This window comes from Sprattus sprattus (genome assembly GCF_963457725.1).
Source record: "Sprattus sprattus genome assembly, chromosome: 14".
Taxonomy (NCBI): domain Eukaryota; kingdom Metazoa; phylum Chordata; class Actinopteri; order Clupeiformes; family Clupeidae; genus Sprattus; species Sprattus sprattus.
Window position 1 is genome coordinate 9,725,651 of NC_137912.1, and position 22,562 is coordinate 9,748,212.

At 43.9% G+C, this 22,562-nt stretch overlaps 1 protein-coding gene across 1 annotated transcript in view; it reads right to left on the reverse strand.

The window, feature by feature from the left end:
* zdhhc17 (zDHHC palmitoyltransferase 17) overlaps positions 1-19,399 on the reverse strand; it is a 34,396-nt gene extending 14,997 nt beyond the window's left edge. The window contains exons 1-7 of the mRNA XM_080850974.1: positions 19,325-19,399; positions 11,178-11,281; positions 9,606-9,728; positions 7,330-7,407; positions 5,065-5,209; positions 4,293-4,357; positions 3,944-4,106 (exon numbers count right to left, since the gene is read on the reverse strand). Coding sequence (XP_080707100.1) covers positions 3,944-4,106; positions 4,293-4,357; positions 5,065-5,209; positions 7,330-7,407; positions 9,606-9,728; positions 11,178-11,281; positions 19,325-19,387 — 741 coding nt within the window. The 5' untranslated portion in view covers positions 19,388-19,399. The remainder of the gene's footprint in view (positions 1-3,943; positions 4,107-4,292; positions 4,358-5,064; positions 5,210-7,329; positions 7,408-9,605; positions 9,729-11,177; positions 11,282-19,324) is intronic.
* Between the last annotated feature and the right edge of the window lie 3,163 nt (positions 19,400-22,562).

Here is a 22,562-nt window from a genome sequence, read left to right on the forward strand (position 1 = left end):
ACCTTCCTATTACTAAACGAGGATCGCTACCTACTGTACAAACTGTCTGATTACTGTTGTGTCACTTTAACAAGTTTATCACAGTGTGAGACAGCCAACAAACTTAGTCTTTTTTACCGAGGGTTTGAGGAAAAGCATATTGTAGCAATCTCAGTCACTACGCATTGAGGGTTTTCCGTAATGATTCCTTTTTTAATTAACATCCACGGCACATCACGGACGTGCGGGCAAGGAGGCAGAATAACTCAGAGGGCAAAGCGGAAGTGACCACTTCAAAGCCGGGAGCCGTAAGTTTTATTTTTTCTTTTGGGGATGGATTACAGTCCTTTAGTGAGATTACAATCCCTTAGAAAAAAGTTTGGTGTCAGTGTCAATCCCTGGCTGTAGGTGCCAAAGCAGTGGTTATGTAGGACAGCATGCTCATGTCGTAGGCTATGATGGTAGCAGATTGAAACGCTTTGTTTTCTGCCCCCAGTGCACCTTGGGTAAACAAGGGTGGCACAGATGGAGAGCCGCGGCTGTCCATCTGTTTGCTTCACGGGACGCTGCTACCTTACCTTGATGGACACCTTCACCTAACACATGAAAAATCTCCCCTCTTTACGAAGAACATACACCATCCGTCTAAATGCATAAGGTTCTTTTTTTTAAACCAACATCACCTCACAGGAATCTCTACACTGATATATAGAGCGAACAGGGCGACAGGAGTGTATGATGCTGTCTGTCAGAAAAGGATATCATTCCAGAACCAGTAAAACCAGGTGATGTACATCCAGAACTTTGTGGCCAGATAGATCCCCAGAGGCAGGGCACTGTGCATGGAGTGGTCAAAGAAGGCCCTGCAGGGGAACAGAGAGAAGAGAGTCATTTATTTAGCAGATCAATTTTATATAAAAAAAAACTTGCCTATTTTAGCAGTGTGTGTGATAAGTGATTTCAAGGAATCAAACTTATAACCTTGCTGCTGCAATGCCCAGCCTCTAGTAGTTCAGCTAAAAGGGCATATGTGAGCCTTGAGACAATTTTATTGTTTTGGCAATATAAAAAATAAAATTGAATTGAATTGAATATGTATGTCCTCAAGGAGAAGTACGGGTCGCTGTACATATTTGTTTCCAGACAATTACTGAAGGGAGTTCCAGCTAAACGGAGGCTAGACAGACCAAAAGAAAACACGCTACTGTCCTGCTGGGAGAATGTCCCCTGAAACAGTAGCTGTACTTCAAGACCATGGCAGAGGAATTTGACTAAATGCCCTGCTGGGAGGGCCAGGGTAATCATTCAATAGTCTGCATAGTGGAGGCAACAACAGGCAGTGTCTATAGGCTCGCTCAAGAATGTGATGCCCAACAGCAGCCTATGCCTGACAGCAGTGAGGATTTGTAAGGATCGGTGCGCTATCACTTCCAAAATAAAGGCGATTTTGGTACGAGTGACTGTTAACTTCAAGTAGAAAAACGCACACTGACGATGGCTTAGGCCGAAACAAGTCTATGGATAAACTGGTCAAAATAAATAAGCAATGAGACAAGGTTGAGAGAGTGTTTTTTTTCTACTTTAAGACAGCAGGGAGGAAACACTCCCTTCGAACATGAACACTGAGCACTACTCTGAAGGAGGGTGGGATGGAAAAGGGGCTTGTGTAAAGGGCCTCTATGGTCAAGGACTCCCACAGATCCACACAGGTGGCTAACGTTAGCGTAGCGAGAGCTAGAGCAGGGAGTGCCTGTGAAATCTGGCCTCCACGGCGGTCAGATGGACAAACTGGAGGAGGGGAACAGTGTGTTAAAGAGCAAGGGAGGGAGATAGTAGGAATGTGTGTGTGTGTGTGTGTATGTTTGTGTGTATGTGTGTGTGTGTATATGTATGTGTGTATATGTGTGTGTGTGTGTGTGTGTGTGTGTGTATGTGTATATGTGAGAGTGTGTGTGTGTGTGTGTGTGTGTGTGCGTGTGTCGTACTTGAGAGGAACTGCACAGCGATCCACACCCCAGCATACATGAGGCCCTTGATGAGCAGGAGTCTATGTCCAGGTTGGCAATGAAGCCCACCAGCCAGATGACCAGGTAAGGGGGTCCCCAGCATCACCTTCTGCCTGAACTCCTGCAGGACAACCAGGGGAGAGAAGAGGATAAGAGAGAGATCGAGAAGAGAAGGAAAGGGCCATGAGAAAAGGTCTGAACTACACATGAAAGGAGAAAAAGAAAAACACTCTGTAGATGCAGACAACACAAATGAGAGGTTCCTCGATTGTTAACAGATGGCGCAGAAACGCAGACTGCTTTTTTAGCCCGGCAGCTAGTGGTTAGGAGTGTGGTGACCATGTCAAAAGTTCCACTTTGACACATTTCTCCTGAGGCGACAGCACCAAACAGCCCCGGGGCCTAATCACCACTGCCGTACCCAATGTGAGTTCCCGCAACAACACCACGCGGGACTTAATTGAACGTTAGCCGTTTCATCATCAACGGCCAAGGTTAGCAATTTCCTCCAGACAGGCTTGTTCTTTCAAGTTAAGTTAAGGACTTTTTGTGCCTTTTAAGACAGGTGGCTATGGACTCTAAAAGAGCAGACCTAGTTGAGGAAGAGGGACCGCATCTACATGAAAGGGGCCTATTAAATGCCCCAAGCCTTTTGGGTACACAGAGAAAACACTGAGTGTCGAGGGAGCACTCTGACCCAGATGTCTGCGTGTTTTGTTTGTTGGGACATGCTAGTGTCTTCATAAAATCCACAGGCAAACAGATTCTACTGACATTTACAAAACAAGTCTCTCTCTAAAAACAAACTCAAAGAATGGCTGCATTATAATGACAGAAATAAGGATGGATAGAGAGAGGGTGGAAGAGAGAGAGAAAGAGATGGTGAAAGAGACAGAGAGAGAGAAAGAGATGGTGAAAAAATACAGAAAGAGACAGAAAGAGAGAGAGAGAGAGAGAGAGTGGAGTGGAGAGGGTGTGGAGCAGACCTTGAGGATGAATAGAGAGAGAAATGAGCAGACCTTGATGATGGATAGAGAGAGAGAGGAGCAGACCTTGTCCATCTTGAGTCTTTTCAGGTATGACGGGCTGTCGTAGCCCCTAGCTTGCCGGGCCTCCTGTAAGTGGTTGATCATCCAGACGTTTTTCCTCTGTTTCGCTAGGTCAAGCGGTGTCTCCCCCTGTAGGACACACACACACGTGTGCGCACACACACACACACACACACACACACACACACACACACACACACAGAGTCATACACACATACGCACACACGCACACGTGAGCATTAATTAAACACTGACGTACCAAATGGAGAGCCTGATTAAGAAGCATACAAGCTGAGGCTAGGCCACTGCCTAAACGGTGAAAACACCTTGCTCATCAGTTTAAATCTCCATTGTCATAACGTTAACAACTCCCTTCACTGCAATTAGTGAAAAATAATTAGCCCTCTGCTTCATTGAGTTATGGCACATGATTTTACATTCCCCTCCTCTCCTCTCCCTATTCCAACAGAGTAACTACACCCCACAACTGCTTTCATGAATTAAAACAAACCTGCACACCTTTCACTTAAGGCTACTTAACACATCAATTACAAATACAGAGATAATGTTTTGCAAGTGTACAATATTATTCGATGCACTAAAGTGAGATTATATGACAGACATGCATGTAGCAATAAAACTAAAAGTAACTAAAACACAAAATGACTACACTGAATTATATTAATCACATTCTTGCCTCAATGTTTTGTTCTAAGAAGACTTGCAAAAATGGTCTGCGATGACTGACTGTCTGCGATGACTGACTGTCTGTGATGACTGACTGACTGTGATGACTGACTGACTGCGATGACTGACTGACTGACTGTGATGACTGACTGACTGCGATGACTGACTGACTGCGATGACTGACTGACTGTCTGTGGTGCTGTGACAGTGGAGGCTCCTGACCTTGATGTTCTGGGCGTCCACGTTGGTGTTGGCCTCCAGCAGGAGGCTGATGACTGTGGTGTTGCCGGCCAGCACGGCCCAGTGGAGCGCCGTGTTCTTGTGGTACTTGTCCCCCAGGTTCACCGACACGTTGAAGGTCAGGAGCAGCCGGGTGGGGTCCACACTGGGGGAGCACAGAAGACAACAATGATGGGGGAACAATCACAAACACACCACACCAGAGACCCAGACACACCATACACGTGAAGGTTCCCTCCCTCTCTCTCTCCAACATGTACTCGCATGTGTGCGAGCACGTGCACACACACACACACACACACACACACACACACCGCATCCTCACACATACCTGTGTGTCCTGTAAGCTGCCCACATGAGGGGCGTCATGCCATTCTGATCCATCATGTCTACGTCCTATGAAGGTACAGAAGACAAACCAACATTAAGACACAAGTTAAGGGTAAGAGAACGAACAACTCATTGAGAAGCTGCAGTGCTCCTCATCTCCTCTGCACACAGGTAGTGTACTACCCCCTGGTGGAGCCACCCCTAAACAACACCCTCTTGGAACCCCCCTGTTTGAAGGCAGCGGTTCGCAATCCTGCCCCGTCCCTCCGCTCGCTTTACCGTTTGGCCCTCCGCTGCTGCCCTGATTGGTATTCCAGCAGTACAACTACACAGGCCTGATTTAGCTAATGTAAAGCGTTTTAATTACACTGATGTCAGTCAAGTGTGCTTAGAGCAGGGACCCATGAAGGATACGGCAGGCAGGGGGGTCTCGGGGGAAGCAGGACTGAGGAAATGTATTCTAGATCATTCCCTAGGACTGTGCAGAGACATTGCATATCAGTCCATTGGCACTGAGGTAGGCCACAATAGGAGCGTGTCCGTATGGGCACCTCGAATGACTTACTGCTATGGATACTAATGAGGGTATAAATGCATGTTATGCCTGTAATTTATTTCACAATAATGGAACGATCAGTATTGAACAAAATGCGTCCCCATTGGTTAATGTAGTTCCTACTCCAGGTTTGTCACAAAGGAAAGTGGTGTTGAGGACAGGTTTGTCACAAAGGAAAGTGTTGTTGAGGACAGGCTTGTCCAGAGATGTTCCATACCTGTCCCTTGGCGATGAGGTAGGCCACAATAGAAGTGTGTCCAAACTGGGCCGCCAGGTGAACACAGCTGCAGCCCTCCCCGTCAATGAGGGAGGGGTCAGAACCATACTTCAGCAACTGCACCACCATGGAGAGGTGGCCCTGTCTTCATAGTGGAGAGAGGGAGGAGGAGGGGGATAAGAGTAACATTAAAGGCGCCCAAAGCAACATTAGGGCATCAAAATGGAAATACTCTGGATAATACCATCTTTATTATATTGACATTTCCTTCACCATATTAGCACATTTGCATCATTATTTGATACTTTGGGCGTTAAAAAGAGCGCTAAAACTAGCTGCAAGAGCGTAGCACTTTATTTATTCTACATAGTGGAGAGGGAGGAGGGGGATACGAGTTACATTAACATGGAGTGAGAGGCAGAGACAAAGAGGACATATAAGAGCAAGAAAAAGACAAAAAACTAAGCCACTTAAAAGAGAAATGGGAGAGAAAACTAAAGAGAGACACGAGAGAGGGAGGAGTGAGAGCTCAGGAGGGGGAGACACGACAGTGAGAAAGGCACAGAGCGAAAGAGGCTTAACAAAGGCCAGGCTAGAGGACGCTGCACAGTGCACAATCCTGCCAACAACAATAAAAGTAGGACACAGTCTTCAAGCATAAGCATTCTTCTTAAAAAGAAAAAGAAAAAAAGATTCTCTGCAGGCTGCACATCTGGGCCCGTATTTACAAAGCCTCTCCAGGCTAAAAGTAGCTCCTAACTTGCCAATTTAGAAGACACCGAAATGATGGCTGCATCACTCCTGACTTTGGGAATCCTAACCTTAAACCAGGTAGTAGTTTAGAGGACTCCAAACTCACTGAGACCAACTCTCAAATGAACGTCAAAATGGCAGTTTCTATCATTTCACGTTACAATATTTTGTCCTCATAATTCATAATTAAATTAATTCCTGTCTACACAAACATGTCATCCTACAGATGAGCTTTGAAGGATTTTGTGCTAAATTACCCTGCCTCGGTGGGTAGCATATTCCGTTATTATTCATTGTGTAGCCTGACACTTATTTATTTATGAAGCTACAAAGCGCATGCCTACTCACCGGCACAGACCTGTCACTCATCAATAAAAACTCAACGAGTTCATTGAGAGCAAGCTTGTGCATGAGACTTGACGTCAGCCATAGCCACAGAGTCTTTCACTTAGCTTAGGAATTCTTGCTTTTCCGAAGTCAATGCTGGTCTCAGCGGCTTTGTGAATAGGTTTTAGGAGAAATCTTTTAGTTACCAACGTTTAGGGCGTCTTAGGAATACTGTGACAAGATATAATGCTTTGTGAATACGAGCCACGGAGTCCCTTATTTATTCAAAGGGATTTGGTGTTTTTCCGGCTCTCCTTCTCCGTCCAGCACCGGCCTCATCACTTGGACTGGCCACACTCATAAGCAGACAGCTTCCCAGTGGAGCAGGATGCAGCCAATTAGGGCTGCAACTATCGAATATTTTTGGAATCGAGTATTCTTTCGAGTATTCCATCGATTAATCGGATAAAAAGTACTTTTGTGCTTTTAGACAACAATACCAATATTGCGTCCCGCAAACGTGTTCAAAGCTCAAGAGCTGTGTGTATTTGTGTGATCACACGTCAGGGAGAAATGAGGAGTGCTTGAGTAACTCGAGTAATTGTTTCAGCCCTACAGCCAATCAATACGGCAGTGACCACTCATTATGTGGCAAACCTCACTGTGCAAACCAGAATGCTCTTTGCAAAGGTCACAAGAGGTTTAAAGGGCATGACTGATGGAGTGGGGTCGGGGTGGTGGTGGTGGTTAGACCCTCCACCCACATGGGGCATCAATAATGTATATCGGTCACTGCTGGGGGGATGGGAGTCAGGGGGCCTGGGGTGGCTGATATTACTACTACTACCCCCCCCCCCCCCCCCCCCCCCTTGGATCTGATTACTGTATATCTGTCTGAGTGAGTGTGTGTGTGAGTATGTGACAGTGAGAGAAAGTAAGAAAAAGACCTGCTTGTTTTTTTCAAAGGTCTTGCTAGCTGCCTGAATGATGCAGCTGCACAGCTCTATTAAGAAGGGATGTACCTACCCTGAACCCACATTGGGATCAGCAATCATCTGCATTGTCAATGTGTATAAGAACAACATGTAGACCTATGTGCCTCCGTGTTTAGAATTTGCGGACGACAGAGTAAGCTTCATAGAGCCCACTGGTGCTTTCAAACAATACAATAGAAAAAAGTCTTACCTGGTAGCCCAGTGCAATGGTGTGGAGTTGAGGTCACCTCCAAGCTGGTCAACTAAACCACCTTTAGATATGTAGTACCTGCAGGGACACACACAGACACACACACACACAGACACAGTCACACAGACACACAGTCACACACACACACACACCCACACACACCCACACACACACACACACAGGGAAGGATTGAGTGTGAATTCTAAGCAACATGATGATCCCCTCTACTAAACCTTGTCTGATGACAAGAACAGATTTGTGCAGATGTTGTTCAATCAGCAACGTGACTGCCCTACAAAGACTAGAATTATATTGAATCATCAAAAAAAGAGAAAAGGAACCGGGCCCCAAACACAAGAACAAACACACAAAATGTAAGACCATCCTTCCTTCACAGGATTGAGTATTACAACCGTTACTACAAGTCTTTCTATTTAAACATGTCTACAGCAGTTACTACAGGTCTTTCTATTTAAACATGTCTACAGCAGTTCAACCAGAACATGACTTGTGGTTTCCTCTGCTCTACCCAAACGGCTCTACATCCCCTCCAGGAGGGCACACACAAACATGCACACTCACAGACGTGGACGGACGCAGACACGCACACACACACACACACACACACATACACCAGCAGGATGTACCAGCAGAGGATATGACAGATTCACTTCCCCCTTCCTCTCTCTTGTCTACACAAGCAGACAGACACACACACACACACACACACACACACACACACACACACACACACACACACACACACACACACACACACACACACACACACACACAGACGTTTACATATACACACACACACACTCACACAATGGGGGGCTTGCATGGTAATTTCTGTCTTTACAATTTGGTCCATCTCTGAACCGTGCCAGACCGTACTACTGCACCGGAGCATTGCAGCAGATTACACATAAATTGTCTGGAATAAGTGTGCTTGCCTGCGTGCATGTGTGTGTATTGTTTAAGTCCTTGTGTGTGTGTGTGTGTGTGTGTGTGTGTGTGTGTGTGTGTGTGTGTGTGTGTGTGTGCGCGCACACTGTGCAGGGTTTCTGCATATATGAATTTCCATTTCATTATTTAGGAGTGGTACTAAAAATGAATGGATGACAAAATGGCTTCTGCATAGTGATGTTAATCTCAGGCAAGATATAATATTCTGAATAACAACCCTGATAGAATTGAGAGGGGGCATTGTCACTTGAAACTGCTAAAATCTAATTTGATTATTAATAGAAGAGAACAAAGTTGGTGAAGGTGATTAGATCACCCTTCATTCATAATTGTAACCAATCCCTTCAGGCCCTCAGAACATCAAAAAGCTTAGGTCATACAAGTGTCTGCAAGTGTTTGTCTTTGCAAGGAAGGCAGCCCTAGTACTTGGGTAACTTTAGAGCATCACTCTGAGACAGTTTTTTCTTCATTCATTCATTCATTCATTCATTCATTCATTCAATCAATCTTCATTCATTCAATCTTCATTCATTGTTACAGCTTTGTTCAGTACAAAGTTTATATCCAAAAGCATAATATCCAAAATGGTAATCTTATCATGGTCACAAAGGAAAGGTCCCCACACTGGTATAGCTGAGGCAGGTCAGGAAACTGTAACTGCAACTAATCATAGCATGGGAACGAGATAGGCCATTGAGAACCATCTCAGTCAGCAGGTCAGAGGAACCTGATAATCATACAGTACAACAAAAGGTTGCCAGGTCTGTCTAAATTAGAAGCCTAGCTCATGTACATTGAAAGCCTAGGATGCGTCTTAAACAGTATATATCGCTACAGTTGGAGATGCTTATTGTTCAGATCTGCCCCGCTGAATCCGGAGTATGTTCAACGTGCTTCGTTACTGCGCTTTACAGGAATAAAGACAGCTTGCTGCATTAACCACAAAGGCAACTTCCTTTTTCTTACAACTCCAAGGCCTAAAGGGTTCAAACTAAGGCCATCAAATATCTGAAAGGGAGAGGAACTGGTAAACACTCATCTTTTCATCAGGCTTTCAGAATTACACCAGCATAGATTTAGGAGTGTTTTTTTTTCTCCCCTTTTATCTGGCAACAAACACAACTGCACCTTTAAGCTCCCGCTAATGCCACACTCTAAATGCCAGCCCACTCGTCTGGCTCCGAGCCCCCCATGTCGTCGAGCCACAGGGGCTCATTCCTCACAGTAAACACAAACACAGTCCTGTGTGCTGCTGACTGGGGCGGGGACTGGTTCTGACCCGTGAACGGGTCTGCAGCACGACTCACTTGACCAGGTCTATCCTGTTGTTGATGGCCGCCCAGTGCAGAAGTGTGACGTTCTCTTTGTCAGGCTGACGCACGTCGTAGCCCGCCTCCACCAGCTCTCGGCATCGCTCGAAGATCCCGTACCTGCGTGGGGCAAGGGAGAGGTCAGAGGTCAACGTGATATGTCATACGTCATTCACAAACACACACACACACACACACACACACACACACACACACACACACACACACACACGATAAAACACAAAACAACCCCCATTCAGCATCTGTGCCTACAGCCTCTGTATCATATACATTACTCTCTGCCGAGGACATACAAGATTGTGATTTGGTCTTTCTAATCGGAGTTTAGTTTAAAGAGATTAACAGCGATATTGAACCGGTTGACTAGACCACACACAAGTGACATATGCGTGGGATTTTTATTGGCTACCCCTGGGAGCCATAGCATGCACGGAGGCCAATGGATGTGTGTGTGTGTGTGTGTGTGTGTGTGTGTGTGTGTGTGTGTGTCGGATAGAGAGGTTGTTTGTACTGACAGCAAAACATTTCAGAATGTAATGCAGGGGCCTGCTGATGGGAAATGGGTGAATTACTTCTGGTGTAGAGGAAATGGGTCTGGCAGGTGTTTGTGTGTGTGTGTGTGTGTTAGTGTGTGTGTGAGTGGGTGTGTGAGAGAGATAGAGTGAGGGTCACAAAGCATCTCCTGAAATGACAGAGCAACAGATCAGGTCCGCTGCAGGTTAGCTATTAGATTCTTGCCTGGCAGCACATTGTGGCCGTCAGACCCAGATACACTAACGAGCCTTGGGAAGATCAGAATCAATCGCTATGCAAAGGTAGAACTGTACTGCAAGAGGAGCATGGACAGTTCAGTTAGACACACACACACACACACACACACACACACACACACACACACACACACACACATTTGCATGCACACACACTCATTCTTTTTTATTTCCACATTAATGTCCATGTTTCACAACATCAAAGTGAATCTTTAGAGTGGCAAGTCTGTATATTTCATGGCAGATCTGTGCAATGGTTGAAACCCTGCAGATTTGGCACTCTGCACTCTGGTCTTACAGAGAAATATTGCCTGGCCATTATGGCTGTGTCGTTCCCCTTTTGCACTGACTTTTTTTGCTAATCAAGATTTGTGTGTTGCAACACTGAGCGTGTGCCATCATGAGTAGATTACAAATATGACTGTGACCATCCGTGGTATACCAAATGATCAAAACAAGCCTCCGTGTGTGAACACAAACAGATGAACTGTCTGTTTGGTGACTATAAGGGTTTTTTACATGGCTTTAAAAAAAAAAGTCTGGTCGGTCTTCTCATCTTCCCTCATCTCAAATGAAATCATTAGCGGTCATCTACAGGTATGCATAATACCTGGAATACGTTCTACCGAATACCTTCTGTTATTCCAATTATTGAATGCGTAAGTAACCAAAAGATAATCAGCGAAGGTTGTCGGCCCCAGAACATCAGCTATGGTGTTGTGTGTGTGTGTGTGTGTGTGTGTGTGTGTGTGTCTTTTCTCTGCCATGTATCACTCACTGTGTGGCTTTGACGATGTCCCAGGTGCTGTAGTCGTCCACGTGGCTCTTGCGTGCCACGGTCTCGGTGTAGCCATGGTTGTAGTGGCTCTGGGGCTTTAGTTCCTGTGGGGGGGGGGGGGGATGTAGGGAAGAGGCAAAAGAGAAAACGCTCAACCAATCAGTGACAAGTCCCACTGTGGCCCCCCGGGGAAAGCACCCCAGGAGGGCCAGAGAGACAGACAGGCACACAATCACAGAAAAGGGGGTGTATGCCAAGTGAGAGATTGAAAGAGAGAAGGAGAGAGAGTGAGAGTTAAAGAGAGTGAATGAATGTATGTGACTATATGTGTGTGTGTGTGTGTGAGAGAGAGACAGACAGACAGACAGACACTGTTGCTCTGCAGTAATTCCAGGCGACACAGCCCTAAGTTAAAGAGGATGAGAGAGTGAGTGAATGTGTGTGTCTATATGTGTGTGTGTGTGCGCGTGAGAGAGAGAGAGAGACAGACAGACAGACACTGTTGCTCTGCAGTGATACCAGGCGACACAGCCCTTCACTTTCAATCAGTCTCAGTGGGCACTGCCCGGACACGGGTGATTAGCCCGCTCCCACTGCCAGCTAAAGTCCCTAACCACCACCCAACATCCGCTCTTACCGACACAGACAACCAAGCCAAAACAATAACAACACTATAATAACAACTAAGGATTAAGGGAAACTATTTAGGATAGGTGTTGCCAAAAGGGGCCAATATGTACGAGCAGGAGCACAGGTCCGGTACAACACCAGTCATAGCATACATTATGTTAGGCTGAAGCAGAAAACTCAACAGTGATGGAGAGGTCACAGCACCACATGCCACCCAGGAAATGACATGTATACATTTCCTGTTGCCATCTTAGTGACCACAGCCAACAGATGTGGACCTGCTTGTTCTGAAGCGGTGACAGAAGGAGCTGCACCTCTGGGCCTATTAAACATCAAGCGTCATCTCTAAAGGTCTTGGCACTGGGTGGTCAAATACAGCAGGGGAGAAAGTGTGTGTGTGTGTGTGTGTGTGTGAGAGTGTCTCCAGAGATAGGATGAGGGGAGGAATAGCAGATGTCTGATATTTCTCCCCCTGATGGCCCGGGGGCAGGGAGGAAACAGCCCCCGCCCCACACACCCATCCATCCATCCCCCACTGTAATAGCCAAACCAGTGGTTGCCAATTGGTGGCTCTCAACGGACGTGACTGTCTGCATATTTGATCAGGTCCAGTCTTTTTTGCTCAGAATAAAGTCACTAAGCTGTCTAATTAAAACGCATCCTTTATTGAGTTTGAGTGACTTCCATTAAACACAAAAAAACTAAAATGACTGCCTTTCGCCGTCAGAGGAAAATGGTTAGGCCACTTTTTTCATGGTAGGGATTGTTATTCTCAACTCAAACTTTGGACTTAAAACCAGTGTGTCAAGATAGCACACGCAGTGAATCTGCTGAAAACGTTTGCTATTCATCCTGCCGCGAAAGAGCGGCGATGGCCAGGTTTCGTTTATCAAAACAGTATGCGAGAACACCATGTTCCAAAAAAGCCAGGGTCTTGGGGGACTTGTACTGCACAGGCCTGTTTAGGTATCAGCGATATTAGCCAGAGGGGAGAGAGAATGAGCTGCTTGGAGCCTGTGGTACTGAGACACATCAGCATTCCTTATGTTTTTCTCTCTTTTTTTTCTGCAAAGATAGCAAAGCCAGCAAACTGAGCTAAGTATATTGGGAAAGCCAGTCCAACAGCTGGCCTCCGGACAAGTACCCTGGAGAAGACCAAACGTAGGCCACCAAGGCTACGACATGCAGAGCTGGCACCCATGACAAGCCATTAACCTTCATGGTGACTGTAAATATAATTCGTTTTTAAAAATCCTTCTTTACATACCATTGGCCATAATAGTAGACCATAAATTGTATGAGGTGTGCACAGGGTGGGAAATTTACATATTTTTTAGGGGGCAATTTTTGCCCCCACTTACTGAAATCCAGGGGCGTTTCACAAAAAATTGGGGGCACTTTTAGAAACTCGTGAAAAACATTTAACCTTTGTTCAAAATAATAAACACACTTATTTAGGCTTAAAGCAGCAATACGGAATTCTGTTCCAAAACTAGTACGCTAACTACCTAAAAGACATGCAATAACCTTGTAACCACCACCCACAGCCCAGCTGACCCTTGCCAACACACTAACTGGTGTACTTTTGCAGTACCTGGCATGTCATGCATGTGAAAGCTTTTCTTCCATTTTTGCAGGGTGTTCTAGCCCGTTACACAGAACTACATAGGGCATATCTTTGATGGCTAGTGGGAATGACACAGGTCTTGATCTGTCCTTCACATGACCATATGCAATCAAAATGAATTAGAGGATGGTACCAAAACTACCATACCTCAAAAAGTGTTAAATTATTGCATAGTGTTACTTTAAAGTATATGAACAATTGTCATCAAATGGCAATAATAAGACTATTAGGCATTAGTCTACATATTCAAAGTGTTTTCTTAGATTTTTTGAAGAAAAACCAAACAGACAACGTAAATTACACAATCATATTCACGTTTATTCTTATTTCTTTGTGGTTATTAGTTGTTATTATTATAATTATATTATTATTTATTGTTATTTCATTATTCAACTATTAACAATCGTGTTTTTCTTTCTTTTTTTAATAATAATAACACATTATATTTATGGATTTTTGTGTTACTTTTAATCATGTTGTACCTACCATAGTAGGCCTACAGGAAATACAGATAAGACTAGTAAGCTAGCTTGCAAGCAAGCCTTTGTAGCTAACGCACAATCAGAGATAGCTAACGTTAGCTAACTAACATTAAACTAGCTTAACCGAACTAAATCATTTCTAAAAGTATTATCACTAGTTATCATTCACCGTAGGCGATGGCGTGTTGCTTGGCGCCTGGTGACGAAAGGCCATGGATTTCTGTATGTTTTCGCTCCCCTTGATGAAGTCAGCAGAAACATTTGCCTGCTCTGACAACGACTTGGGCAACTCGTTGTCCACAAGTCCGACATGCCTTTAAAAAAAAAAAAATCAGGTCTTTTTCTCGTCGTTGTCGTCATCCTCCACCCCAGGCCAATCTAACTTACATTTTTTGACAGTCGCTGGGTGTGTGAATTAATTGTATCTTTTAGAACCTGAGATGGTGACAGACTGCGCTGATCCTCATTTCTCCTCACTCTCGCAGTCACAGGTCTGATTAGGAAGCGCTCCAAATATTTTTAGTTAGAACGTTCGGTTCTTCACGCAACAATCAGTCAAGGCGACAATCAAAACATTTAATGGCCACTGACCGGGTCATATAGGCTACGATGTATTTGACACGTTCATTAAATTATTATTACACAAAATTATGGGGGCATTTTTTGCCCCTCTCCTAGTCATTTTAGGGGCAAAACTATATTTCTTAGGGGCAGTTTTGCCCTTTGCCCTCGCTAATTTCCGACGCTGGGTGTGCATATCAGGCCTTTGACTATGGTCTTCAGCTTGATCTGGGACAATGGATAGAATATAGCCTATGGGCACTAGGAAACTGAGTCAATGAACATCTTTATGTCCTTTATTATGATGTATTATTGAATGGGGGGGGGGGGGGGGCAAAATGAGCTCACCATATTTGGGAAAGAGAGAGGCTGCCGTTTTGAGACAAACTACAGCAACCAACCAAAAATTGCACTGACAGCACAAATCAGTTCCTCGACTTTTTTTCTAAAACATTTTTCCTTGGGTTGTTAGTTAGGGTGCTATTCTGGACAAGTTTCCACCTCATTACTGCATTAAAATGCATTACTCCCGATCCCCCCTACCCTCTCATTAATATTCATGCTCATAGCAGAGCCGGGCAATTATGGCTGCAAAGGCAACGAGATGAGGGTCCTGCCAACACACACAGAAAGGGGGTGTGAAATACCAAAGGCAGATTGCTCAAGATGGTGCTTCGCCCTTTGTGACTTTTGATCAACTTTGACCTTCAGGGTCAGGAGAGAGCAAACACATTTCCGCCTCCTGCTGTGTGTTTTAAGCCTGCTAACAAAAGCTGTAACTGGAAGCCAGTGGCATGGGCCTGTGCACCATAATTTCAGCCTGTTAATTGGGTGTCAGCTCATTTACCAATCCACTCAGTGTGGTCCTCCATAGTTCAGAGTTCGGAGTAAATTATCTCGGATTGCCTGGTCTCTTCTAGTACTGCTAGTCCTACAGTACGTTTTAAAGGCAGCCTATGCTCAACCTATAGAAGTAAACAAAGAGGCTTAGGGCACCCAAATGGCCAGCAGTGGCCCTAAAAAGAGCAGTGGAATAAGAGCAGAGTTAAGAGAGATACATAATAATGTTAATGACAACTGTAAAAAAAAAAAAATCTAACTTTCTACATAGAAAGTGTTTTTTTATTGAGGCTAGCCTAATCAATTTTAGCCAACCAAAATCTGACGAATGGTTGCCCAAAGGCCAACAAGGGATTTTGAAAATTTTGCAAGCCTTGCCATCTTCCCTGTGATGAAACAGGGATGAGTGTCATCAGTCATGCAAAAAGCACTGGAAAGGCTTATCTGATGCCACCACCTGGCAGCCAAAGGAAAGTGATTGGAACATAATTCACTCAAACAACCATCTCCCTTCATCTCCCACAGGCCAGGCTTGTGAGGAACCAGGCGCGGGGGCAGGTCCATCAGAGGAACCAGAACCAGAACTACTACGGAACTGAAGTGCAATCAGCGGCAAGGGTTAATTTTTTTCAGTGGCTAATTTAATAGCGATGTTCTCTTGTTAACGTCTACATGAGGGAAGGGTACCGATTAATAGTTCTCACCTGGAAATGTGTGGATTTAAATGGGATTTGAAGTAAACTGGGAAGTGACACATAGAGAGATCTGCTGAAGAAATGTAATCAAAAACCTAATCCAGGAAAGGAATATCAAGTGTGTATCTTCTGCATGGTGCACTGTCCTATCTAGAAGCTTGAACGTTACTGCTAAGCTACACAAACTTGCTTCAGTGTTTGCATTATGCAAATTAATAAATACTCAATCATTAGCATTTTCAATCAAGGCCAACGGCAGTGCTTTTCATCATAACAAGCTTAAGGAAAGACAGTGCGGCTGAAATTGAGGAACAGCTCAAAACTATCAGTGGAATTTGGTAGAGGAATCTCATTGAAATCACTCATATCAAACAACATTCTTATGCCAAGAATATTGCAGACTCTCTTGTGAGTAGACTCAGGTTACAAACTAGTACTAGGGATATTAGAACACATTAGTAGAATGTACATACATTTTTCAAAACTGACATAAGAAGGATACCTGGTTTGTGTGTGTTGGTTTAAAAGGCCACAATCTTAACCACACATCCTTGGATTAAAAGATTTGTTGATTCTGTTGAAGGGCCAACACCCCATTCAAAAGTCCATTCTATTGTAAAGGTTCTGTGCACCATGGAAAATGACATGACTGTCAACTGCTCAGGAAAGGGCCAGGACTGGACCGGTCTCCTGAGGAGCAGAGGGACTGTAGGGCTACATTGAGTTGTTTATACCCCACATCCAACAGTTCGAGAAGGCAGGAGACATATCAGCCGCATTACAAGCCTCTCTGCCTTCTGTCTGGGCAGCATTGGAACACAGAAAGCTCTTTTTCTGTCAGCATGTTGGAATTTCAGCTGGGTGTACACTGTGCAGTGCAGACCAATCAGTTGGGTGTACACTGTGCGGACCTATCAGTTGGGTGTACACTGTGCAGACCTATCAGCTGGGTGTACACTGTGCACTGTGCAGACCTATCAGCTGGGTGTACACTGTGCAGACCTATCAGCTGGGTGTACACTGTGCACTGTGCAGACCTATCAGGTGGGTGTACACTGTGCAGACCTATCAGCTGGGTGTACACTGTGCAGACCTATCAGCTGGGTGTACACTGTGCAGACCTATCAGCTGGGTGTACACTGTGCAGACCTATCAGCTGGGTGTACAGTACACTGTGCAGACCTATCAGCTGGGTGTACACTGCGCACTGTGCAGACCTATCAGGTGGATGTACACTGTGCATTGTGCAGACCTATCAGGTGGATGTACACTGTGCACTGTGCAGACCTATCAGCTGGGGAAGAGTGAAAGTGCCAGCATGAGGATGGGCGCTCTGACAAGCCGAAGCAATGGACCCACCCCGCCTTCCCTCTTTGAGTAAAAGGAGGTGCCTTTGCTGTGTTTCAAGTTCCAACAGAGCCCACAGCAGTGTTATTTAGCACAGCATATCAAAACATAGAGCTACCACTTCAGTCTCAGTAAACTCAGTGGATGAGGAATTTGGAAGAATAGAGGTCTCCCCATAGGAAAATAGAACAGGCTACCCTTGACGTAGACAAGGATGCACTCTGCTCACATCATAGGTATCTAGGGGGTAACATGGCTTTAGTACAAGCTCTTGGTAGACTTACTTTTGAGTCCCCATCCCCTCTCTGACTAACTAGGACAAGAATCAAACTGTTTTTCTTTATAAATTTGCATGTCAACTCTGTGCCATCAGAACTAATTCCACAAGGGTGGCCTAAGGCACAAAGGCAAAGGTTTAGGGTTTCACCATCTACAAGAAGCAGGCTGTTCCTTCTTTGTGACACACGAATGTCGGTTACAGCAGCTGAAGCTGCAACAATCATTTACAAAAGATAACACCGAGTTCTGCTGACCTTGTCACCCACTCCCACCACAAGGTGCAACATCTGGCCTCTACAAACTAAGCAGTGTTTCTTATGGTCTATCTTCGACCTCCTCTGGAACACAGAGCCCCTGAAGTCTAAATCGGGATTATATTTTGATTTAAAAGTGAACAATTTGAATACCTCGCAGAATTTAAGGATATTAGTTACAATTTCATTGTAGGGCCTCAATCTCATGCTTCAATCTTAATATCCCTTAAGTGACTGAGTGGGTAAGACTGGTGAAACTGGTCTGAAACATGCTTGGCAGCATAGTTGAATAATACTGACAAGAGTGGTGAAAGTCATGTGTAAATAATGTATCTCCAAAACATGTGATACGCAATTTAGATCCATCATTATCAAGTGAGGTAGTCTTAATACCGTGAATGTATTGACGTTAACAGGTATGGGCGAATGCACACATTACTGATGTAATTCCAGCTTTTCATTTGCTACCTCATTTGCCTGTAACACGAATCAATCCTTTCGTGAACGTCAATTACATGTACTTAAGAGGAAATAAGGTTTGTCTTGAGTATATATCCAAAAACGAAAGCTTAAGATAACAATGCAGATAACGGACACCATGACAGTTATCATCTATACAAGCTGCTAACCTTCAAACGGTGTTTTACAAATCTCAAATTAGTTTTGTTTTTCTGGACGCTGTTCGCAGGGACAGTAGTTGTCACTGGCCCCACATCATTTCTTGTAAAACAAAATCGCCTCAATCAACGAGAACAGGCCACTTATATTACCTGTTATGAACACACACTTGGTGGCATAATATAGCTAGGATAACAAACTAATGTAGCCTTCACCCAAGAGATTTGAATACATCTGTCTTTACTTCTGCCAACATCAAATCTCATTCAAAATATACACTTTTCTTAACAAATAATCGCAGGCACTAAACGCAATTATTGGCTAGTAAGGTTCATTATCCATTATTGTGCTGGACCATCACATTAACCGTGTCAAGACGATATCAGCTAACAGTTGCTAGCTAGTTAGCTCTTTTATGGAGTCGAGGCGAACGTAGCTAGCTAATATTAGCTAACGTTGTAAATAGAACACTGACTAAACAAACCAGGTGTAGATGTCAGCTAAACTTTAAAAACGAAACATTTAGCTATTTTAGTGTAGGTCTGTTGAACGTGTACCCTGCAATAAAATCAGATAACGAAGGCTAACGGCTGAAGTGCTATATATCAAGTGCTAAAGTGAGCTAGCTGGCTAACATGCTATTACGCAGTAGGGGGAACCTGACAGATACAATTGGAACTGCCCTCTCTTGCGGGGCTTTTCGTGGTTGAATGTGATGTACCATGCCATTTACTCTGAAACTTTAACAAAAATATGCATTCGGTCACTCCCTAATAGCAGGAACCAACATATCAATAACGGTCGATTATGTTACCTCTGGATGGAGAATAGGGACACATCCAGCTTCTTTCTCATAATCATCCATAGCGTCAGCCATCTTGGTGGTCAACCTCGCCGAGCATTCTGGGAAGCAAGGTTCTTGCAGAAACAAACAGGACAGGAGGAGGGGGATGCTTTCTGCAAACCGATGCAAAACAGTGCTAACCAATCTGCCATTCTGTAGTGCACATGTCAATGGGATGTGTCCACGGCTAAGGCATTACGTCATCTTCATTTTTTCATATCATATACCTGTAGTTCAACGGAATCGTCTGGCCCATTCAAATAATTGTCTTAGCTACTCCTCGCATTTGTTTGAACGGCTTTCTCTGGAAAGTTGTTATCTCTCTAAATATGATAAACATGATGAAGGATGGGGCGGCCTCTCCTTCTGTAGGACACTCATCACGTCTAGGCCTATGGAACCGTCAATGTTGATATTTAAAACATTTCACAATAGATTACACAGGTTTTCCAAAACGGTTTCATTTTTTCTGAAGTCTACACACAATTGCCGACAGGAAATGCAGAACACCTCATATCTCCTGCAAAATGAAACAATGATTTAAAATCAAAATTTTATATCGAATGGCAAACACATCTATTGATGGCAAGAATCACTAATAATTTTTAAATCACTAAATACACACACTATGTGTGTGATAAATCTGAAACACTCCTGTCTTTCTTAGGGTTATGCCTTTTGATGTTACGGTATTAGTGCACTTCATAGAGCAACTTGTCAAAACCAGTTACAATAGATGTATAAACACTCAAAAACAGTACCTTAACAAATTTTAGTTAATTTCCTCCGTTCTCCAAAACACTGAGCATAGACAGTGCGCCTTTTGCATTTTCAGTGTGAGCTAAAAAGGTCCATTATACCAAACTGAAATTAAATTAATTTAGTCTTTTAGGGTGCTGAGGGTTGTTACTGTGACAAACACGTTTGAAGTGCATTACAAAAAAAACAGTGTTTCAAATGGTGTTCAGTAACACATTTTTGTAAGTGCCCTGACAGCCATAGCCTACCATTGAGCCTAGCTCTTTGGCATTGCGGTAACAGTGCATATTTGGTACCCTTAAGACCTGGGTTAAAGGCCGGGTGGCTGCTCTCTCCCTTCTCTTCAAATGGCCCAGTATGTGATTTGGATGAAGGGTTATTGTATCAGTAGGTTGACCCGTGTGAGGGACTCCTGAGATGGGTGACTGAATAGTGTGAAGAAGTACAGTTCGAGGGTCCTGTGTGTGAGGGTTTGCCTCCCGAAGGGGAAGGAAGATGTAGTGCTGTCACTGCAGATGAGTATGTGCTCCGACTGCCATACTGTTGAGCCTGGCTCTTTGGTGTGTGCTAAGCGGGTTTAAAACATTTCATGAGTTTTGACATTGTTATGAAACAATGCATAGGTTATTATTTATTTTTTCCCTTGACAAATTATGTTTCTAGACTAACAATGGTGATGTTAATGCCTGTTAATGCGTGTTACGGATACATGTAGCCTAGTGTGATTTTTTTTAAACATTTAGGGCCCATGTAAACAAAAAGGCCCACAATGGAATGAAACAGACACAAAAAGTGTAAAACATTGGAAAGCACTGTTTATTTGCTCAGAAACAGAGATTGTTTATTTGACAAGAAAGGCAGTCCCAGTTTTGTTGGTCTCAATGGACTTTCATCTCAAACGTTTTCACTTATTGTTTAGCCTAACGCTGTCATAATCCAGGATGTCGATTTACAAGCTAACGCAGACTACCCTGCATGTAAACTAAAGCTAAACTTGCGAACTCAAGGAACCGAATGACACATTGCCTACACAACAAAACAAAATTTGAGCTGTTAAATTACAATTGCAAATCACTAACGAGGACTAAAAATGAAATTGTTGTGTCGATATTACACCACACAGTCACAAGATGGCTCACTTTACTTGCGTTTGCATCCTTGAACTGATCTGTGTTCCGGAGAAAGCCGTTGAGGCTCAGGCATAGTAGCAGATCTCAGAGCGCTGATACCAGATCCGCAGTTAGGGGAAGACACTGCGAACAGACGGGGGGAAATCATCACACGTCCCAGGGCGAGGGGTGATGAGAAATGTATTGGATATCATTTTAAACAGTGACGTTAATTTTGCTAGGTGTAATGCAGATACATTTACATTGTTTGATTTTCTCCTCAAGGAACCGATAACTGATAGTCATCATATGCCCATAGCGTAATCTGGATAGAGAAACGTTAACCTGAACATTTCAACCTATGGGCAACGTCTGTTCTCTAGCCAGCTATCCCTAGCTGACTTATCATTAGAAGACTTTCTAGTTCAGACTGCTCGCCTGGGATGGAGTGATCCACGACTGCAAGACTGTCTGTTTAGCACCAAGGGGGTTGCAGAGCTCACTTCGATGATAAAAGAACATTCTCGGGATAAAACGATCGTCAAAAACAAGGTAGGTTTTAAACCACTAAATCATCTTTTAGCCAGCTAGCATAGCCTGTTAGCATATTTAGCTAACATTCATTTTTAGTCGATAGTTAACATAACCGTTAGCTAACGTTAAGTGGTTGATATTTTTTAACCTCGGCACCCTCATCAAGACCTCGACTACATTACACTAAAGCTTTCTGCGTTCTGAAAAAGCTTTGTATTCTGGTTATATCTAACGGCAAACGGACACGGTGCTGGTCATCCATCCGTCTGGTTAACGTAAGTTGATAGTTGGGAAGGGGCCGTCTCAATGTTAGTTTACGCCAGCGAGGTGTCTTGGCTTACTAGGATATATTGTGTCATAGGCATGTAAACACCTCCCTCTTAAAATAATTTTTGGTGGAGCTGATATGTTTGAAGCGATCAGCCATTTTGATTGCATATAACATTTAATTTTCAATGCAGATGAGTTGATATAAAGTTAGCTGCATTTCTTATAATAGTTGCATACGGCGACTCTTGCTGTAAGTGTTAACACTACTTGAGTGTACAGATGTGGTAAACATGACTACCACACATTGCTGTCAAAATGATGCACATGATCGTCCTGTCAATTCAAAGTGGCTGTCTATCTAACAAGTTATTTTTTAGCGTGTCAATAAACAACAGATATCCAATTAAAGGTAACCGACTGTTTACATGATATCCTGCTTGTGAGGTCTTGGCTGACTGAGACTGATGTCTGCGATTGTAAATGTTGCTTACCGTTTTCTGTTATAAATTAATTTTATTCCTCGTTAGTTAGCATTC